The sequence below is a fragment of the Dendropsophus ebraccatus genome, chromosome 7 (genome assembly GCF_027789765.1).
Source record: "Dendropsophus ebraccatus isolate aDenEbr1 chromosome 7, aDenEbr1.pat, whole genome shotgun sequence".
NCBI lineage: Eukaryota > Metazoa > Chordata > Amphibia > Anura > Hylidae > Dendropsophus > Dendropsophus ebraccatus.
In genome coordinates this window covers 82,710,009-82,733,961 of record NC_091460.1, presented here as the reverse complement: position 1 = coordinate 82,733,961, position 23,953 = coordinate 82,710,009, and the positions used below count along the sequence as shown (strand labels likewise).

The 23,953-nt window shown below is 41.5% G+C and overlaps 1 protein-coding gene across 1 annotated transcript in view; it reads right to left on the bottom strand.

Annotated features, from left to right (window-relative positions):
* Nucleotides 1–4,462: 4,462 nt before the first annotated feature.
* TMEM192 (transmembrane protein 192) overlaps nt 4,463–23,953 on the bottom strand; it is a 44,229-nt gene continuing 24,738 nt past the window's right edge. Inside the window, exons 6-8 of the mRNA XM_069976176.1 lie at nt 19,126–19,257; nt 7,771–7,873; nt 4,463–6,922 (exon numbers count right to left, since the gene is read on the bottom strand). Of these exons, the coding sequence (XP_069832277.1) occupies nt 6,796–6,922; nt 7,771–7,873; nt 19,126–19,257 (362 nt within the window). The 3' untranslated portion in view covers nt 4,463–6,795. The remainder of the gene's footprint in view (nt 6,923–7,770; nt 7,874–19,125; nt 19,258–23,953) is intronic.

The following is a 23,953-nucleotide window of genomic DNA, read 5'->3' as shown; positions in this document are numbered from 1 at the left end:
ATGAACAGACTGCATCAGTGTGTGCATGGAAGATAAATAACAGACATATATACATATCTGTGCTGTCAGTTTTCCTTTATCATTCTAAGCCACACGTAACCATTTACACAGGAAGATGTGTGGCAGATGACAATAAATTTTAGAGCCTGCTCTTAAGACCCATTCAGCCCAGGATCAGGCGTTTTCCCTGTCCTCAGCTGATCAGAGTCACTTTTACACGAGCAGATTAAAGGGCCCGTATAAAAAGGCCCCTTTATACTTCTGTTTCCTGGTAGATCCATTTTTGGCTGAGGCTCAAAAACTGCAGTAGCAGTTTTCCATGAAGACTGCTGTGTGTAAATGCAGCCTTTCCCCTCTGAAGAAGTTGAAAGATTCTTATTTGTTACAATGATCACCAAAGGGCTTCATGTTTCCCACCTTTAACTTTCAAGTAATCAACTGGCATTCCATCATGAGACGATCTCTCTGGCAAGATTCCTTGCACATAAAATATAACAATAAATAGAATCAGATCATTTTAGTTACATGCGTTGTACAGGATTAGAAAAACTTAGCTATGGTATTGACAGGCATGGCAATGTTTTTTGGCATAATGTGTGAGGTTTTTCAGTTCTCAGCCCTGAGCTTACAATGCCAGATAAAATGGATGCATGTTGTGCTGTTTTTAGAAGCAAGCAGCCATGGTGTTGTGGAGGCAAAGTCGTAGAATCCTAGGGGCTTAAAAATTAAGATGGGGGGGGGGGGAGAGGGTTAAAGAGGTTATCTGGCACTTAAAAACTTTTGATACTGTGCTGCAATTATTAGGTGAAGGAGTGTAGTGTAATTATTGTACACAACCACAATGTCAAAATACCTTCGCTATAAATATGTAAATTGAAGGATAGAAATGAAAGTTATAATTTTAAGCCTATCGATAAAATAGGTATCCAAGACAAAGAATTCAAAATTATTTTCAAAAAACAACAAAAATCTCCATAAAAAGATACTGTCACACAAAATAGCCCATCAGTATAATTATGGGAAACTGACTACCGAGACTAGGTAAACCTTGTGGTAGTATTGTCACCATAAGTCTCTGTCTGTCCAGTAGGTATTGTGTACAGTCATATCACGAATGTATGGCAAATACGGTATCCTAATGCCCAATGGTACCACTCAGGCTAATCGCCCCAATTGAGATATGGGTACCAGTAAGGCTATATTAGACCGATCTCCACAATAAAGGACAAGAACGTCACAAACAAAATGCCTGGCCCTGTCGCCTGGCTGTCCGTGATGCTTGAGTCTCATATGCATATCCCAACACCTATCCCTACGCGTTTCAATTACCAGTATGGTGAAATCCTCAGGGGATGGATAGGTGGACATATACTCATATGCAAATGAAAATCACAACACAAAAACATCAAAAAGGATGATATATGGCAAGGATCACTGTGACTGGGTACTGAACCTGTATGTGTAGCGATCGCAGATAGGAGGTCCTATGTTGGCAGTGGCTGACACAGGACATCAATCCTCGTTGTGCTATAGGTATACTAGTAAGAATTGCCAAAACGGTACGATTTCACCATACTGGTGATTGAAACGCGTAGGGATAGGTGTTGGGATATACATATGAGACTCGAGCATCACGGACAGCCAGGCGACAGGGCCAGACTTATTGGCATTTTGATTGTGACGTTCTTGTCCTTTATTGTGGAGATCGGTCTAATATAGCCTTACCGGTACCCATACCTCAATCCGGGCGATTAGCCTGAGTGGTACCATTGGGCATTAGGGTACCGTATTTGCCATACATTCATGATATGACTGTACACAATACCTACTGGACAGACAGAGACTTATGGTGACAATAGTACCACAAGGTTTACCTAGTCTCGGTAGTCAGAGTTTCCCATAATTATACTGATGGGATATTTTGTGTGACAGTATCTTTTTATGGAGATTTTTGTTGTTTTTTGAATATAATTTTGAATTCTTTGTCTTGCATACCTATTTTATTGATAAAAATAAAAGTTATATTTTAAGCCTATCCTTCTTCAATTTACACACTGCAATTAGGAAAATAATAAAGAGCCTATTCTCACCTCAATATGCCCGGTGTCCTCCATGCTGACGCCGCCATTTCTGAGGTTAACTCGTATAAGCAGTGACAGTCCGCTCAGCCAATCACTGACTAAGATGGTACAGTGTTGCAGGCAGTGATTGGCTGAGGGGGGCTGTCGCAGCCAATACTAGGTCATTCTGAAAGGAGTAAATGGGACACCTGGAGACACTGCAGGAGGACACTTGGTATGGAAAGGTGAGAATGGGCCCTTTACTACTTTCTTTATTACTACACCAAAATATCTCCAAAAAGCACTGGATAACCACTTTAATTACAGCCTCTACCTTTCTATCCTATGTCTGTCATGCCATAGCATTTTATCATATTATTTATTATAGTCTTCAGCGCCTGGAGATGCATGGCAAAGTGCCACTGTGACTCAAAGAGTTTCTCTGCTTCTGGCATGATATTGACACATTATGCTGGGGGGGGGCGCAAATCCATTACTCACCTTTCACATCCATAACGTCCACAAAGTTAAGGATGTGTAAATGCCCCCTAAATTTACGTATACACATAATAGGAAACATTATATAAATTATATTTCTGAAATCTTTATTAACACACATTTTTAATACATTGTAGAATAGGAAAACCTGAATATACATAGTGCAAAAATATTTTTCATGAATCGTCAGTCCTTGTTCCTGAACAAAATGTGTAAACAATATAATACAGAAAACAAGCACTGTACCACCACTAAAATACAAAAAAACTGTTTTAAAAAAGGGATGTCCAGTTAAGTGTGAATTATTATATATTTTTTTTTTCTTAGGTAGTCAGTTGGCTTTCTGATGGTAATAAAGCAGAATCTCTTATTATAAATACATGACTTGTTGCTATGGACATCAGCAATGATCTTCCCCTCCCATATTTTTTATATACAACCAAAAGTCTTTTGCTACTAATATACAGCAATATCGTGTTTTGCTATACTTAACTGGACATCCACTAACATGACAAAGAATCAAAAGTGGTAAAAAAATATATATAATAGTTGACAATACAATAAGACAGAGATAAACAAAGAGACATCTTTTATAACAACATTACTGTCTTCAGTAGTTTTAGCATGAAGAGAACAAAACAGTCATGATGACAATATAAAAGAATTTGGGGATTAAAAAGAGGCAGTGTGTACAGCAGCCTGAATATCTAGAGTAGGGATGGTCCGAACAGAGTTCGGTTCGGGTTCGTACGAACCCGAACCCTCGGTAATGATTCCTGCTGTCTGCCCGCTCCGTGGAGCGGGCGGATCTAGCGGGAGGACCGCCTGGAAAACTGGGATACAGCCATAGCCATAGGCTGTATACCAGTTTTCCATGCGTTACTCCCGCTGGATCAGACAGCGGGAATCTGCTGCCGAGCGTTCGGGTTCATACGAACCCGAACCTCGGCAGGTTCGGACCATCTCTAATCTAGAGGTGTAGACAGTACCACATAACTCATCCAACATTCCTGCAATTTTATTTTTATTGCACATACATCCAAGTAGTTTTCACAAGAATCATCCCCATGCGTCTATCCACCCTTTAATGTACACATGGTAAGAGAACACACAAGCATGCAACAATGTATATCCAGATACATGTCCTGCTTTCTGACTCTAATTCAGCTCATTCGGACTGGTAAAATGTCACACCAATACAAGATGATGTGCACGTCTCCAAGTACAGTATGAGCTGGCTTAATCTCCAGTGCAAACGCATATTAATTATAACAGTAAATAGATGCTGTCTTGTGATAGTTTACACTGTGCAGAAGTTGCATTTCTGTATTTTTTTTCAGGTAGGCAGAAACTGTAATTAGTTCTTGTGCCCAATTTAATGGCAAATCAACAGGTTGAGAAGCTATTCTTTTTGCATGTCCACCATTATGCTGTGCTCCTAACAGATAACATTACTTGTACTGCATTCATTACAATCATCAATTTCCTTCTATTCTATGCTTCTGGTGCAGGAGCCATCCGCAAGTATATCCAAATGCAGAAGAACAGTAGCAACAAATAAAAAATGACATAAAACAAAGTAAAATTAAATATAAAAAAACTAACTAAAAAAAATAAAGAAAAAACTAGAAATCACAGTTTGAAAAAAAGACCAGCAATAAAGACCAAAACAAAAAAAAACAAAAAAAACACAGCAAACAAAAACACTAGGGATGGTGTGAACCTGCTTCGGTTCCGGTTTGTATGAACCCGAACGCTCGGCATCAGATTCCCGCTTTCTACTCGCTCCGTGCAGCGGGTGGATACAGCGGGAGGACCGCCTGGAAAACTGGGATACAGCCTATGGTTATGGCTGGTTCCCAGTTTTCCAGGCGGTCCTCCCGCTGTATCCACCCTCTCCACGGAGCTGGCAGACAGCGGGAATCATTTCCGAGAGTTTGGGTTTGTACTAACCCGAACCGAAGCAGGTTCGGACCATCCCTAATATATACACAGACACACATATACATACATACATACACACACATTTTTAAAGGCTGGATAACCTCCTTAAACCTTTCTGGCGTCCCCTTGGAGGCCTGCTGCAAGGACGTCACATACTTTATTCATATAGAGCTGCAGTCAATCACAGTCATCTCTTCCTGCATGTAGCGCCAGTGACTAGATTCTGTATCTTATGAAGTCATTGCAACAGGTCCAGCTGGGGATACCAGAGTGGCAGCAGCAGTGAATTTAAAGGGGTTATCCAGCATTACAAAAACAAGGCCACTTTTGCCCCAATCTTGTGTCCAGTTCAGGTGTGGTTTGCAATTAAGCTCCATTTACTTCAATGAAATTGAGTTTAAACCCCACCCAATCTGGAGACAAGAGTGGTGCAAAAGTGGCCACGTTTTTGTAGCACTGGATAACCGCTTTAAGGATGCATAAAACCTTTTTGTTCCTCTCTCACTCTTTTTTGATAAGTTTCAACCTCATACTATTTTGGATGTGGGTTTTGCAGCTCAGTTCTATTGAAATGAACAGAACTGTAATAACAAACACTCAACCTGAAGACACGGGTGGTAAAGCATAGGAAGGGGGAGTAACAAGTTTGTCTAATGATGAATAACCCATTTAAGACCCAGAAAACTGTTTGATTACATAGTTATTTTAAAGAATACACACGTAAGAAATTTTTTTTTGTGTGTGTAAGAAATTATTATTTTTTCGTAAGACAGTAATAAAAGTTGCATGTGACTGCAATACTCATGGACGATGCATTTGACTTTATATTTACTCTAGCCTAATAGACATTCATACAAAACAACCCAAGACCCTAAACCATTACCAACCTTACTTGGCCGATTACTGACCATTCAGGTCGATAATAGTTTAGTGTAATAGCACATGTGCAGAAGATCACGATTATGTCAGCGACAGTTTGCTGTGCATCACACCGTGCAAAAAGAGCAGCAGCAGACCGCCGATTACTTCAATGGGCCGCCCAAATGATCTAATGGTCGTTTGGGCCGCCCCACCTGCTCCTTCCTGTTTGCTGACTGCGTGTAATAGCACAGGCAGTGAGCAGGAGGCAAGAAGAAGCGAGTGCTAACAGACAGGAAAATCGTACCATGTAATACAGCCTTTAGACCTCACAAGCAAATTCTCTGTGTACTAGCTACCTACTTATGCACACCATTTTAAAGGGAATCTGTCAGTTCCTTACCTCATACAGTAATCCATACGCCCATAGTCAGGTTAGCAAGATAAAACCTTTGTACTTTTTGTTTTTTGTAATGGACATTATTAAGTTAAAAAACTGCACTTTTATTGTACAGCTCAAGAGTCGGAGAGGCAGTGCCACCCTGCCTGCATGATTTCAGCAAATCGGTTAAAGCAGAGCGGGAGGTGGTATACTGCTGTGGCTTGGCACCGGCTTTATCACTATAAAATTGTTCAGCAGAATTGCTATTTTATAACCTGAGGGCTGTCAGAGGAAGCAAAAGTACCACTTTATCTGGTCTGTAGCGCAGTATGAGCTATAGAGCTGCCAGATTCCATTTGTAAGAAATACCTATTCAGCTACAATTTGAAAACAAGTCTCACATCCAAATGGATTTCCTGTTAAATACTTATAGATGCAAAAAAAATAAAGATATTCAAAAGGTTACTGAACAATTTTACATAATTTTTAATAAAATATCAATTGAAAGGTTAAAGTCTATGCTTACTTTGGCAACCAGCTTTAATAAAAAATTAAGAAAGTTTGCAGGTACTTTTGATGAAAAAGACCCTCTCGTTTTGTGTCTATAGCACCTATGCATTGCCATGGTTACAGACTCAAAACACACTTTGAGTAGTTTCATCCTACAGTCATATTTCTGTAGGAGATTATGACTACAGGATCAAACACAGGGATTTTATTTGCAGTCTGTAACAATGAGGACATTGAAGCTATATAAACATAACAGTATAATTTTAATCAGGATCATTCATAAAGATGCTTCATTTTCAATGCAAAATAATTGGCTGCAAAGGTTGTAAAAATACAATAACCCCATAAAGTTAAGAATTTTGGAAGAGAGGAGAGAAAAGGTCAGTAAGCATTCCATACAGTTGTTGTATAGCCCTGAAGACAGAAAGATAAGTTGTGATAAGTCTTGGAAGTCAACTTTATGATGGTCAATAATCCACAAAAATGTAATTAAGAACCATTAGTCTTCATCAGTGTCACAGTTTGCATTTTTTTCATAATTCTCTATTGTGGCAATGTCTGTGGTGTGGTCAGGGCCAGAATCTGTTGACTAAGCACTGCGTTGTGACGCTGTAGATATTCTATTGTATCTCCCTGTTTTTCAATGACATCTTCTAGGCTTTCTCTTTCCCTATATATAAAAAAATACTATTAATAAAAAGGCAGAAGACAACTGACAAACATACAATATTAGAAAATGATGTCCTGTTTGCCCCACTGGTACAGACCACCTGTGGCATACTATATATGTAGAGCACAAATAACATAGGATCAATGCAATGCAAAGGCATTGCCTTAATCATTGTAAGAAACAAAAATGAGGATTCATAATTTAAAGGGAACCTGTCACCCCCGTGCCGGGGTGACAGGCTCCCGACCCCCCGCTACAGCCCCCTATACTCACCTGATCCCGCCGAGTCCCGCTTCTGGATCCGGTCGGGTCACGTAGATCTCAGTTGCTGCAGCCCGGCGCGCGCGCTGAGAGATGAGTCCAACGCTCATAGAGAATGACGGAGAGTCCAGCGCTCAGTCATTCTCTATGAGCGTTGGACTCACCTCTCAGCTCTCGCGCTGGGCTGCAGTGGCTGATATCTCCGTAACCCGACCGGATCCAGAAGCGGGACCCAGCGGGATCAGGTGAGTATAGGGGGCTGTAGCGGGGGGTCGGGAGCCTGTCACCCCGGCACAGGGGGTGACAGGTTCCCTTTAAAAATTACTCTCCTTTTCCCAAAAAAAAAAAAAAAAAGAGAAAATTTAAATTCACATCATCACATTATTGATCCCACCTGGTTAACACAGTACAAGCAGAAACAAAAAAAAAAAAAAACATTTTATTCCATAAGGTAAAGATTTACAATCAGGGACTGCAGACAGTGACTGATGTAATTGGTGACAATATCAGTACAGCGCTGTGGAACATGGTAGTGCTATACAAACATTGGGAAATACTAAAATAAAATAAACATAAAAAGGAGTTACCTGAATCCAATTCCCGGGTTGATGTGACTTTGAAATGTATGTATCTGTTCTTCTTCAATGATGTCAGGCCGTGGCTTACTTCTATTAAACTTGTATATTTGTACTGAAAAGCAAAGCAATACATTATATTGTGTAACATGGTTGCTCCATACTAAATACAGAGAACAACTATGACTGCAATGTTTCTATATACTATAGACTGCATTCAGGGTGGGGCTCATCTGTAGGCACATGCCTAAAGGCAGAGCTGGGGAAGGGTATATGGCAAAGGAACAATGCATGTATGATAACGCACACTACATTTACATGTCAATAAGATTTAGGCTATGTTCACACACAGTATTTTTGCTCAGTACTTTGGTCCTCTTATTTCAACCAAACCCGGGAGTGGATTGAAAACACAGAAAGGCTATGTTCTCACACTGTTGAAATTAAGTGGATGGCAGCCATATAATGGCAAATAATTGGCGTTATTTTAAAACATTGGCTGTTGCTATGAAATAATGGCCATTATTTGTAATAAAATGACAGCCGTCCACTGAATTTCCACAGTGTGTAAACATAGCCTGTGTTTTCAATCCACTCCTGGTTTTGGTTGCAATATGAAGTTGCAATAGGAGGACCAAAATAATGAGCAAAACTGTGTGTAAACATAGTAAATCAGGAAAGAGGCCACCAAGGTTTTGGATTATATTTCCTCATCATATTTAGCAAGAGCCTACACCATATCTAGTTCATTTCCATAGGAATCAGAGAAGTGGGCATGGAACTGGCATACTGAGGTTTTCCTCTATAGACCTGTGCTGCTTTGTAAATGTGCCCAGATTTGGAGAATCAGAGTATAAACTAAAATGCCTTTTGACTGGAATACAATGGAGAGTGAAAGAAATGCAGGACATTTTACAGCAGACTGCAGTAAAGACAAGAACATGGGAAAAGTGTACAAGTGCCAACAGGTTTATTCCTAAATTAAAGGAAAACTCTGGGCTAGGATGATTTTTGGCAGAGTGCTGGGGAAGGGGGGGGGGGGAAGGAAGGAAGTAGTTACATGCTCTTACCACCTCCACTCCCGGTGCCGGCATCCCGCTCCAGTCCTGGACACTCTGGGTCTGAGTGGGGACCTGGGAGGTGACTTGTTAGGTCCGCTCAGTCAGTCAGTGGGCCTAACAAGTCACGTCCCAGATACACACTCAGACCAAGAAGTGGCCAAGACCGGGGAACCAGTGATGCGGTAGACCAGCACCAGCGCTGAAGTGAAGAAGGTGATAGCACATTACTACTTTCATCCTCTCCCTCCCCAATGCAAAAAAAATCCTCTCAGCCCAGAGTTCTCCTTCAATTTTTTTGACTACCACTGACTGGTATTATCCCCTTTTCCACTTTAGAATATTTAAACATTGGTGGGACCTAAACTAGACTTTGCAAATTAATCCACCAGTAAGAATTAAAGAAAAGTTAAAGGGAAGCTATCAGCAGGTTAGAAGAATCTAATCTGTTGATATAACCCTATAGTGCACGGAGTGCTGAGGATGAAGGCAAGTTTCTTAGAGCTGATAATCGTTTCATGTAAAAGCTCATGCTGAAAGGCAGCAATGATTGTCTGGACAGCCCCTCCCGCAGCTTCGTCCCCCAACCACGTCTGTGCATGTATCGGGCCATGTAATACGGCCCTTAAATTCGTCCGCAGTGCCATTTTTGTGTACTTTGTAGTGCTTGAGAAAGACAACGAGAGGTTGTTGAAACGTTGCATCTGTCTGTTAACCATCTTTGGAATAAAATACACTTTTTGTACTACTATCTGAGCTGGTGTGCTGTGGACTCTCCATCATCTATTTGAGGAATCCTTGGCCTGGGGACCTATTCCCTGAGCACCCGCCACATTGAATTTGGACGTGCGGCTTGATAGATAGATATATATACACACACACACACCCACATATACATACATACATACATACATACGAGTATAGGCTATTGCTCTCTGGTGTCAGCAGTGTCACACATTACACAGGTAGTAGATAGATAGATAGATAGATAGATAGATAGATAGATAGATAGATAGATAGATAGATAGATAGATAGATAGATTCACTATATCGAAAAGCAGCACTACTTTCAAGATGTGTGGGTGCCAGTAGATAGGTCCCGACCACGGACCAAACTAATACAGTTCAGATAATACTCCACGGCAACTCCAATACGTGTAAAACATGATTAAAATTTATTCCATTTTGTGATACATCAAATAAATAGTGCAGCACAGCAAATACAGGATGCAACGTTTCAACAGTCTCTCAGGCTTGAAAAAGACTGAGAGACAGTTAAAACGTCGCATCCTGTATTTGCTGTGCTGCACTATTTGATGTATCACAAAATGGAATAAATTTTAATCATGTTTTACACGTATTGGAGTTGCCGTGGAGTATTATCTGAACTACATAGATAGATAGACAGATAGGAGAGGAGTAGGAGAGACACTTTGCTCTCCTATATGCATCCACCTCAGTGAAACAAGAGCTGCTGACTGTAATAAGTGATTGTAACTCCTTTGCTGCAGTCAGTGATTGGTTACAATATTTGCATCCCGTACAGATGTATCAATTACAGTGAAACAAATAGTTGCCAATAGTTCTGAACAACAGAACTCCTGTCCTGGGAGCTGATAGTTTGGTGTATTCCCCTAAAGTTATATAATCACTGTGGAGGAGAATACATGTATGTACTTATACCTTATCTGTCTGGGACCAGACAATAACTCCCAGCATACACATGCAATATACTTCACAGTAATTATATAGCTATAGGAGAATCCACCAAACAAAACATCAGCTCCAATGATGGGAGTTACAGTTACTCATTACAACTTGTAATTTACAACTAATTGCTTTACCATGGATACAGGGGATCTGTGTTATTACCTGAGCACCTCCTGCAGCTGTAAATTGTCAGATCCCCAGTGCAGCAGCTGCCCGATCAGAGCACTCAGTCTGGCTCAGTACCCTGCCCTGTACTCGGCTCATGTGACTGTGACCCGGCGATAACTGAGTACAGGGCAGGGAACTGAGCCAGACTGAGTGCTCTGATCAGGCAGCTGCTGCATCCCACTGAGGGAGCAGCGGCACATAGACAGAGGAGAGCAGGAGCACATAGGCAGGGGACCGCAGAAGTATACAGACAGGAGAGAGAAGCAGCATACAGACAGGAGGGAGAAGCGGCATACAGATGGGGACAGCAGCAGTATACAGGCGGGAGGGAGCAGCAGTATACAGATCGGGGAGTGCAGGGGGAATACAGACTGAGCCAGCAGCGGCATACAGACGGCCAACAAGTATTACCAGGAGCAGGCTCCTCTAAAATGGCGCCACCACCCTCCCCCAGCTGTGTACTACGCATGTTTTTGTATATTCGTAGCGCACAGCTAATAAAAACACATTGTAAGTGAACGGGACGGACTTCACTTCAATGCTCTGTGTGTGCCGTACAGCCAGGCCCGCTTATGCCATGAGGCGGAATGAGCATTGCGCCTCAGGAGGCAGATTTTGCGGTCCTGCAGGGGGCGGCATAATGTTCCCCCGCTGTCATTTTTGTTAAGTTTCACTTAACAAAAATGACAGCAGCCGTTCACCTGTCCACAGCCGGCCCGCCGCCCGCGCTCACTACTGTCCGCACGTCCTGATGGGCTCCTGCGAAGTCACTCAGCAGCACTCCTGGGTAACTTGGCTGTGGTGAGTGGCCGGAGTCGTCGGGGTTCACGCTGCGGCGATCGCGTCTCCGTGGGGGGTGGGGGGGTTCGGAGCTTGCTGCGGGTGGGCGCGGGGATTCGGGGCTTGCTGCAGGTGGGCGCGGGGGTTCAGGGCTCGCTGCGGGTGGGGGGTGATCGGGCGCTAGTGAGGAGGCAAACCTCAGGCGGCAGAGACCCCAGAATCGGCCCTGCGTACAGCATCTGTGTAAGTGTCGTGCAAAGACACCATACACAGATGCTATTCAACATGGCAGCCCCCTGTGGCCAGCATCACAGTGTTATAAAACATTGATAGTACAGGAAAAATAAATACCAAACCACTTATTTTTTATAATTACATTTAAAGGGGAAAAAAAAAAAAAAAAAAAAAAAAAAAAATAGTGACACTATCCCTTTAAGAAATTGTACATGGTTTCACTAAGTTCAGACGGATGGGCTCCGTGCGCACTGGGTTTATGTAGAGGCAGTGCGCCTCTACATAAACCCTCCGAGTTCCAGCGCTGCAGGGACATTTGTAAGCCCAGTGTAAAAACTTTGGGACTAAATAAATATCCCCCTAAGTGTACACATTCGTACAAAAGCATTTGTAAATTCAAAATCTGTTTTGTGCAAGAGTAATCCAAGGCAAACCTTTTTAGAAAAGTTTTTTGTTTGGTTTTTATTTTTAAACAAAATTGAGGGAAAATGTTTAATGCTATATACAATAAAAGAAAAACAAACTACACAAAAATGAGAAACACATTCAATGTATCCATTAATGTGATCCAAAAGAACAACTGTGAGCATAGTACTTCCACAGCACATAATCCTCTATATGATGTCCCATTAAATCTTCTTTGTCTTCCTTTGTTAAAACAGCATACTCTTCCACCATTGTTCATCTAGACCACCTGCTTGTTTGGGAGCAGAGTATATGACTGGTACTGTGTGCCTCACAATGACTCCCCCATAGAAGCACATCAAACAGCAGGTTGTAAAGTAATCACACAGGCCACCATCAGACCGGTTTCTGGTGGTCTCTTCCTTGTACATGACACTTAGAATATAAATGTTTCATGAAATGTACTCACAATGACAGCAGTGTAAAAGATGCAGGAAGCTGAACACTTGTCATTTTCTTATAATTATTATACTTAATTAGCTTAAAAAACAAAACAAAAAAAAAAACCCTTTCATAGATTTGCTGAATATTTCCGCAGATATTTCCGGCCGATACTAACATATTGCAGAAATAAAAGTTCACAGGGCCATCTTCTTGCACTTTCCATAGAGGGCCAGTGTAAGGCCCCTATAGACTAGGTCACTGGGCAATCCCACTGATTAGGGAATCCAGACTCATGTATATGGGTACCTTTAGGGTGGGTTCACACTGAGGAATTCTCGAGGAATTGTAGAGGAAAGTTTTCTGCTTGAAATTCCTCGAATATTCAGCTCTGGCAGAATAGGAGCAGAATTTGAGCAGAATTCAAGCGGAATGTAAGCGGAATTCGAGCAGAATTTCAAGCAGAATTAAAGCCCCATTGACTCCTATAGGATTCCTCTAGCGGAATCCGCCCAAAGAATTGACATGTCAATTCTTCAGGCGGAAAGCAGATCCGCGGCGGAATTTTGAGCGCGGAAATTCTGCTGTGTTAACAAATAAGCGGAAAGCCCATTAAAGCCAATGTGCATTCACAATGTTCATTCTTTACAGGCGGAATTCCGTGCGGATTCCGCGCGCATTTTGACGCAGAATCCGCCTGAAAATCCGCGAGAATTCCTCAGTGTGAACCCACCCTTATGCCTACTTCTTATCGCCACTACAATTGTATCCAGTCAATCTTCTGTGCACTATTAGTCAGTGTTCACACTTACATTTGTCTTGTTTTTTTAACCAGGCTTTTTTTCTTTTGATTGAGCTCATTAAGAGACATGAGCGTTCAACTACTAAAACAGAAACCTTACGTTAAATACTTTAAGGCAAGCCTAAATGATTTTTAACAGTATTTTTGGCCAAATACAGAACTGGCCAGAAAGAAAGTTACAATTATGCATGCTATTACGGAGCAGCAAGGCACTGGATCAACACAGTAGGATAACTACTGAATATGATGGAAAGCATTTTTTCTTTTTCTAATTTTTACGCCCTACGTTACTATAACAGCAAACTGTGGAATTGGGAAACAAAGGTGGTTGAATAAAGTTTCTTTATGCAATGATTTAACTTTATTTACACAAAACCTGGTAAACCCCTTTAACAACTTCCAGTTTACAGCACTGTAATTGTCACTCTACAATCACATCTGTACAAACAGTTCATTCACGGAACCTCAAGGCTGTATGGCATACATTAGATACAAATGCACTAAAATCATTGTTACACATAGACATAAAAAGAATGGACTGTACCACCTATGAACAAGACCAGGCAAAATCCAAAAGAACCAGAAAATATTTAAGATGTAAGGGAATCTTAAAAGATGAGGGGTTTGGAATGGTTTTGATAAAGCAAGACTTAAAATGTTTTTGAGAACTATGAGCAGATCTTAAAAACTTCCCATGTATGCAAGATCATGTCCAAAAGAATATATTTCTCAATTAGAAGCATTCTGAAAGCCAGAGTAGATAGAGCTGTATGGAACCTTGGAATTCTGGTAAAGGAGATACACAGATACTGCAGTATATTTGTGATGTTAAGGGCATACTACAAGTCTAAAAATGTCCTGTAAGCCATACATATACAAGGGAGGGTGGATATTTCCCGATAAGTAATAAGTCATCTCGTCTCTTTGGCGAGTGGCAGATCTCATACTCAAAGCTCATCATAAAATGATTAAAAGACAGCAGACAGCATCCCTGACTGTACTGTGGTAGACGCAGAACTTGGCTATTGAAAATATGATAATAATGAACTAAAGACAGGTCTATACACAAGTAAGAAAGAGCAATCAGGATATGGGTAGCACTAAAATAACCAAAGCCAAAATAAGACAAATACCCATAAAAAAAGAAAAAGTCCAAAAGGGACTAAAGAAGCCTACACAATCATCAAGGCAAATCCATAGAATAAAGCTGGTATTATGAAATGGTAAGCTACTTGTAATAAAACACTATGTTGGTGTTCTCCATTATATCTTATCAGCCCACATTTAATCTTATTTGCTGACCAGCTCAACTCTACAAAAGTTGACTTAATAAGAACATAAAATAGGGAGTTTTATCTTAAAGCAGGTGTGAAAACCCTCATTTTAAAAGCCTATTTCATTGAAGCACAACAAGGATTGAGGAGAGAGTCTCAACTTCAAACACCTTAAATGACAAAAGCCAACTACTTAGTGAAAAGTTTGTCCAATTAAATGGTAAAGGACACTGATCAGAAAAAAGGATGATCACTTCTCCTTTTAAACACCAGGGATGTAAGAATGGAAAAAGTATTGAGCCTTTGAAGTTCAGGATTGTATAGAAATCAAAACCTGTCTTTGCCTCGGATGGGTTTTCACTTGCAAAACAAAATACAACCTTCAAAGTTCAAAAACTGAAAACAATCAAGCAAAAGGGATAAACATCAAAGTAAAGCGACTGAGTCTCAAGGAGAATTTAAAACAAACAAATAAACAAAATCAGATAGAACAATAGGGGTCATGAACACGAGATAGATAAGATGTAATGGTCTACAATGTTACAGGAAAAAGATCCTAGGAAGTCCAACAAGAAACGTAAGGACAGCACACCTTAGCTGACAAACTACTGCCGTTTAGTACTATATTTTTGCAGTAGAAAGAAGGTTAGGAAATTGTACGCAAGGTCATCAACAAACTAGCTTAATAAAATCCCCTTGAAATCAACACAATTTAGGGGGGTGTTAAGCATTCTAACGGGAATCTTCATTTTAAAAAAAATAATAAAAAACAGAAACCACATTCTTTAGTCTATTTGACCACTTTGTCACCTAGCATTTTTTAGAAGTATTGGAGGGCATGTATGCAGGACCACCTATAACCATTTAAATACAAGTTACTTGTCAATAATTAAAATTGTGGGTCTTACATACAGACAAACAGCTGTAATTCAAGTTGACGTCAATTCGGAAATCTCTCATCATCTCTAGTGAAGATACATAAGTTTTTACCCAAATTGTAGAATGGAATCTAAGCACTAAAAAGGTAAAGTAAAGCTGAATACTAAATTTTCCTTTAGGTAAAACACATTCAGAAGATGCTGTATTGAAAAGAACCTGAAAAGCATTGAGGAATTCTGAATTCCCTGCAGTTGTTGTGAAATCTTTAGCAGACACTATCTAGGAAGCCCTAGAGGTCTTCATGGGTATTGTTTATGTACCCCCATAACAAATTACACTGATTAATTATATTCTAGCTATATTTGTGCAATGTCCCTTCATTTTTACCAATGCTACAATAGCCAAGTCTTCTCACGATTCCTCCAGAAAGAAACATAAAACCTCAAATTGCTTTCTAAACCAGTGAATATTTGGTGCTTGTTGCCTTGAAGACAGCATAGAGGAGACCCCACCACCACCACCAAGACTGTTGCCTGGCTTCGGACGGACCAGAAAACATCACTAAGCTTGTAGCCGTGTTAGCCTTGCTTTTCAAAACTGCCAGAAAATATTACCTTCTTTATCTTCATTGATATGTCACAGCCCATGCTATAGATTTCACCATTGGCTCTGCTTATAAAGAAGCCCAATAGTCATTCAGGTTCCATAACATCAAGTTCCTCACTATTAAAAACTGGTTTGCTGTCACCTCTGTTTACATCAGAGGCTGCAATCCAGTACAGTGTCCGGGCAGCCCATAGGACACTGCGGCGGTCTGCTGCCGCCGTTCCTATGAAACGGAAAGGCTGATCCTTAGCGTTTGAGCCTGTTGAAAGACACCGATCAGCCGATATCGCGCATGTTGGCTGATTGTTCTCTTCTATTACACAAAACGACTATGGTCCGTAATGGTCGGTATCGGCCAGATACGGCGGATAATCGCTTCATGTAATAGGGCCTTTACAGTGAGTTATCTAAGTAGTATCCTGATAAGGTTACCCTTTAAGTGTGCCTGACTTTATGAAGCCAGACACTCCCCAGGATAGGATAGTTCCTAATTAGAGTTAGCAGCTGCAGTTCTGCTTACAACTTAAAATCACAGACAGACAGCTTTTGTACGTTATCAGTAACATAAGTTTGGGAAGCGCACCCTTTATTGATTTATGATAACTTTTATAGAAAGAATATGTGGTGGTACTACTCATGCGCAGTGTATTCACATAAAATATATATACTTTCAATACAGGCGGGGTTTCAAGTCACAAGACACATACACATCACACTCTGATAGGTCAATCCATAAATGGTCAGCAGTTTACTGTCCTGCACAGTTGGCTGATACAATGTGTTGTTACCATAAATTGTTTATATAACAATGTTGCTTTCTTGCGTCTGTATTGTGGCTGCGATGTAAGTTCAAGGTGCTCGTGATTCAGTCACGTGCATGGCGTCTATACTCAGGACCCTCAAATGATAAAGAGTCTCTGAAAAACTGTTCATGAATTTGAAACACTTCTTGTTGTCTCCATATATTTCTTCTATGAAGAAATATCCAACATATTAAAATCATCCAGGTTAACCCTATCAATCCAATGGGACAATGCTCAAAATTAAACAGTCGATTTGTATTATTTACCATTAGTTATGGCCCTTTTATACGCATCGATTATCTGCTGAATCAGGCAGATATCGCCCCATTTCATAAAGACAAAGATCAGCCAAGGAGCTAGCAATTGTTGGCTCATCAGCTGATCGTTGTCATGTCCATGCAGCCCTGCGCCCATGATTATCGAGCTGTGTAATAGGCTCGGTAAGCCAACAATGATCTAGCAGATTAGTGATTGCTTAACCCGTGGGTCAGGTTGCCTACTACGGTCTTCAGTGTCCAGAGTAAGGGCAAGTTCAGACTACTGAATTTGCATGAATAAAAACCGGCGGATTCCGTTGCCTGTACGCGCTCACGGCTGTGCGCCTCTTTGCCCAGTGCCAGAGACACCATTTCATGCACGAGAAGACACAAATCTCTATGATTTTTTACTACAATGTATTATTCTGTAGATATTTAGTTCACAGAACAGTGTACAGATACAACCGGATCCACTTTGGCCACATATCTTCTTTTTTTTTTTTTTTTTAAACACACATTGTATGCTCTAAATAAATTTCATATTTCATAAAAAGAATATAAGTATAGCAGAGCCCTGTCTATATCCCCACTAGACATTACATACCCCAACTAAAGTGTTTGATCTAGACTGAGAAAATATTCTTTGATCTTGTTAATTGCTCAAATAGCTGGAAAAAATAAATTAGCAAATACTGAAAGTGACTGAATATGGATTGCAAGGAACAGTGAACTGTCCATCACTTGGCAGCTTCAAAACAATTTTTCTACGAATATTATAAGCACAGGATTATCACTAGGACACATTAAAAAAAAGGGGGGCGGCCAGGTCTGTTGCATGAAATACATACAGTACAATTACAAGGATGCAGATCTAGGTTTGTCATGTATGAAGTAAAATAGTGATGAACTATAAATGCCTATTTGAACATGGATGTGCAGAGAACCCCGCCAGTACTTACTGTACAGTAACAAAACACATCACAATATACCAGAGACTTTGCCTTTAATGGTCTAAAATAAAATTACTCATCTCTCAAGAGTGATCAGCTATTACTACTACTTCTATTATTACACCTCCTGTACAAACTTCAGAAGTTTAATCAATAGATCTATTCCGAGATTACATACACTTTAATTTTAGCAATTTTCTATCATGTAAACTAGGAAGAATCTTAGACAATTTCAGAAATCAGACCGAGGTCGAGAGGGATTTGGTTAGGTCTACAATAGAAGCATGGCATTGAATCTGTCAACACTTTTTGCAAATCTTGTTTCTGAGCCATTTAAATAAGCCTGAGGGACACATTGCTTAGCAGGTAACAGTAGAAATCTTCATCACTACAGATAAACAGCCCTTAGAGGGCATAAACGTACATCAAAGAAATAATGTGATCAGGAGGGAGGAAACACTTTTCATTCCTGAAATAGTAGAAGAGGCCAAGACTCTGTTTAACAGATAAAGCCTCTGGAGAAAAACAGGATTCTTTTTTTTATTTTTTTTTTACATTGTGACATGTTAAAAAAAAAAAAAGGGGGTAAACCTATCACAATGTAAAAGAAAAAAACCCACACACAGTTAGCCATTTCCATGATCTATATCCATCCCTAGAAGATTTCTTAAATTATTTAATGCCAACTTATTCCAGGTTGTAGCCCAAGTGTGCCAGGGGATGCACATTCCTCTTACATTCCTTCCCTGTCCACTCTTAGATATTTTAAAGTTCTAAGCAAACATGGAAACTTTAATGATCTACTTTCAATTGTTAACATTTCCTGTTTCCCCTTTCTCAAAAAAAAAAAAAAAAAACACACTTTAGCAAAAAACGTAGTCTCAACAACAGAAAAAGGGCAGATGTCACCGAGCAAGTTCACTTATGAGCCTGTCCACAATAGGTTTTGTTGCTACAGTGAGAAGGAATTTCACAGATGGTCTGTGGCGGATGTGCTCACCTGTGTACATCAGGAGGAATATCACAGATAGGATCAACTCCAGTAGAAGGACACTCAGGATGAGATAGTGATACAGATTACTGTAACCAAAGGAATCCTTGGCAGAGATTATCAGAAGTATGGCCGCATTGCCTAACAGAAAGGAACGGAGATAAAGTAAGAACAATGCTGCTGGGGAACAGAGAGAGGGAAAAAAAAAAAACAACAAAAAAACACACAACATCACTAAGCAAACAGGAACATTTATACCCATTTTTATCATCATGCCTGAAACAAAAAAAAAGGCTGGTTTTGCCTTTGGAACTTAACAAGCTCAGGATAAATTGAAAGCTGAGCTGTGATTGGTTTTTATGGACAAAACCAGACAGTTTTCATTACAGGCAGATTTTTATAAATCTGGACCATTGAATTTCAGAAACAGTTGTCATCTTTTTATTCACTTTAGGAAAATTTTGAAATAATCTATGCAAGATGATATCAAGGATTTATTCAGCCATAATTTCACCACAACACCACTCTATACTAGGCCCAGTGCAATAATGTCACATACACACTGGTCCTCCCGCAAGTGGGATACGTGAACACTGAGGACAGCCATTGGGTGCAACATTACATAAACATATACAAAATCCAATAAAGCCCCCTTTGAGAAAAACAAAATGCATGCTGGGGATAGGTCAATTCTTTGGATGGACGGTGGATTGAGCTTCAGAATATCACTAAGTCAAGGGGACAGGCAGAACTTCAAGCGGAGTGCACAAATTCCGTAGTGTGCACATACCCCAATGATAGGCCATTGCATAGAATTGATCAGTATTATCATCAACCTGCGCATAGTGTCTAAGGGCTGATCTACCTAAGGGAAGATTTTAGATCTAATAGGACGGAGTAAGTATTATACCCTTGCCTGTCAGGGAAAGTGATCAGGATCTCCGCAGTCCTGATCAGTCAATGAGTCCCTTAAACTCCACTCTTGCTATACATAGTGATGTTTAAGAGGTTAATGACAGGCATCTGCCAAAGATTTAAACTCAAAATCAGAAACAGACTTTAAATATAGATCAAGTCAGAAAGGAAAGCCTGAATATATAGTAAGAGAAATAATTGTCTATGCATATTGATATGACATTGTAAATGGAACACACACACACACACACATATATACATATACATATACAGGGGTGCACTAGACTTTATCTTATCTCTCAGAGTCCAGATGTTTTCTAATGTTTAAACTTGCCCAGAAATAAAACTCCACGTTGGACGAGGCAATTACAATATGCTGTTAAAGATCAGCTGTAAAGATTCACAAGATTTGACATTAGGACCTCAATGACAGACAAAATGACTAATACAGTGAGACACTTCATAAGATTGCATTGTAGGTAAAAGGCGTAAAGATAAAAGTAGCATTCCCTTGTAGCACTGAAAGGTCCCACATACAGCTACAGTCAAAATATAAACCAATCCCACATTGTCTCAGGATTTGCTTACAATTTCATTTTCTACATGACTCACTTCTCTAGAAAGCTACTGGATAAGCTGGTAAATTGGAAGAGAACACACTGACAAAGTAACAATCCAAGTACTGTATCAAAACATGTGAAATGTTGTTATGGGAAACATTCTGCCATAAAACAATAGATGAGCACTCTATACAATTGAAGATGACATCACAATCTCAAAGTATTAGGCCTCATCCACACAGCAGTTTTTCCCCAGGATCAGGGATGTCCTAGAGAAGCCATCAGTGATGCATCAGTTGTTTTCAGAATCCACAAAAATTGATAGAAGGGTAATAAATGGGCACAGGGCAGAGCCTGTCTAGGACTTGCTAGAAAATAGATGACACACAATGTCTGTTAAAAACTCACCCACCGACTTCTATTGGTGCATCCGTTTAAAAAAACAACAACAAAAAAAAACTAACAGACCATATTGCAGGTCCTACTTTTTTTTTTTTTTTTTTTTAAATGGCTCAGTGGTCAAAAACAGATCAGTTTCCAAAAAGAATGTCTAAACGGCCACAATGAAATCTATGGGCCCTTTCTCATCCAGATGTCAGTTTTTTTCTTTTCTTGAATTAGGGCCCTATTACACGGAACGATAATCGGCCCTATGTGGCCGATTATTGTTCCGTGTAATAAACAAACAAAAAAAAAAAAAGGGCAGAAAAAAGGTTAAAAGGTGTTTAAATAGTATACCCTGTTCTGCTCACATGTCCAGGTATAAAGTAAACTTTTTTTTCACATGCAGACATAGATAGCTACATAGAGAAATATAGCAATGCAATGCAGAATAGGTGTAGTTGATTGTGGCTATATTCCACTTTGCTGGTACCCAAAATTATTCTTGTTTAGAGGTCTGTTCTGGGGTTTATATAATTTAGGTGTCTGGAAAATAATTTTCTAACAAAAAAATTATTCAGAGGTTCCTCAGTGTTGAACAGGTAGGAAATCTCAGCTTCAAAGTGTAGCATGTATGCCATCTAGTGGGCAAATGTAAAAATTGCATCTCTAAAGGACTGCTAAAAAACCATATTTCCTTTTCATTGTGTAATTGCGCTATATGCGACTTATGCAGCTGTTATGAGCTACACACAAGGTTAAAGGTAATAATGCTACCAAACACTAAAGGATTAAACATTAGAATGCCAAGTGTAATTTTACATTGCACCTTTGACAAACTTAGGGCACTCAGCAGTACTGACCTGTACTTGCCACTGCTTAAAGGGACAGTGTCACATTTTTGGAAATTTGTTAATGAAAAGTAATAAGATCAAATAAGTGTGTTGGGTTGTTTTTTTTTTTTTTTAACTTAGTGTTTGATTATTTTTAATAAAATTTACTCCTGCACAGGGGGCTGCCATGTTTATAGTGTCTGTGTGTGACGTCATTTCACGGCACACACACAGACGCTATACGGCACCTCCAGATCATTAGAGTGAACCGACGGAGTCCGTCTGGTTCACTTACATTGAGGTTCCGTCGCTGTGTACTGCGCATGCGCATAGACATGCGCAGTACACAGCTGAAGTGCATGGGGTGGGTGGCGGCGCCATTTTCTTGAAGTCCCGGCACGGGCGGCACGGGAACCAGGGAGGAGAGAGACAGGAGATCTGTGTGTGCAGCGCTCTCTCTGCACCACCCCCCGCCCCCCGCCGGAGTGGGAGAAAGTAAATAGACTTTTGCTTTGGGTGCCGGGACATTGCTATCACCCAGCAATGTCCCGGCACCAGTCACCGCAGCTCTCTCCTTTCCCCCAGCAGCATGCTGCGGGGGATGGAGAGAGTCAGGCTGATCGCGGGAGGAACAGGGCACAGTAGCGTCCCCCCTGCGGCTGCCGGACCCAGGTGCGGCAGCATCACGATGGTGATGGGGGTGACATTGGAGGTGAGGAGATGAGGGGATGGATTTAACATTGGGGGTTTAATCGGCGCAGAATAATCCTATTCAGACCTGAGAGGGGTCCGGGCAGCTGTCAGAGAACCGGGCCGGCGAGGAGTCGGGGTGCGCGCTCCGGGCTGTGACAGGAGTGGAATGCAAACCGGAAGATGGGGCAGCCCCGGCATCCATTGGCCGCCGCCGCCGCTGTTTCCACCTGGTGGCCCTGGATGCCGGGGCTGCCCCATCTTCCGGTTTGCATTCCACTCCTGTCACAGCCCGGAGCGCGCACCCCGACTCCTCGCCGGCCCGGTTCTCTGACAGCTGCCCAGACCCCTCTCAGGTCTGAATAGGATTATTCTGCGCCGATTAAACCCCCAATGTTAAATCCATCCCCTCATCTCCTCACCTCCAATGTCACCCCCATCATCCCCTCACCTCCTCTATCACCCCCATCATCCCCTCACCTCCTCTATCACCCCCATCATCCTCTCCTCTATCACCCCCATCATCCCCTCCTCTATCACCCCCATCATCCCCTCCTCTATCACCCCCATCATCCCCTCACCTCCTCTGTCACCCCCATCATCCCCTCACCTCCTCTATCACCCCCATCATCCCCTCACCTCCTCTATCACCCCCGTCATCCCCTCACCTCCTCTATCACCCCCATCATCACCTCCTCTATCACCCCCATCATCACCTCCTCTATCACCCCCATCATCCCATCACCTCCTCTATCACCCCCATCATCCCCTCACCTCCTCTATCACCCCCATCATCCCCTCCTCTATCACCCCCATCATCCCCTCCTCTATCACCCCCATCATCACCTCCTCTATCACCCCCATCATCACCTCCTCTATCACCCCCATCATCACCTCCTCTATCACCCCCATCATCCCCTCACCTCCTCTATCACCCCCATCATCCCCTCACCTCCTCTATCACCCCCATCATCCCCTCACCTCCTCTATCACCCCCATCATCACCTCCTCTATCACCCCCATCATCACCTCCTCTATCACCCCCATCATCACCTCCTCTATCACCCCCATCATCACCTCCTCTATCACCCCCATCATCCCCTCACCTCCTCTATCACCCCCATCATCCCCTCACCTCCTCTATCACCCCCATCATCCCCTCACCTCCTCTATCACCCCCATCATCACCTCCTCTATCACCCCCATCATCACCTCCTCTATCACCCCCATCATCCCCTCACCTCCTCTATCACCCCCATCATCCCCTCCTCTATCACCCCCATCATCCCCTCCTCTATCACCCCCATCATCACCTCCTCTATCACCCCCATCATCACCTCCTCTATCACCCCCATCATCACCTCCTCTATCACCCCCATCATCACCTCCTCTATCACCCCCATCATCACCTCCTCTATCACCCCCATCATCCCCTCACCTCCTCTATCACCCCCATCA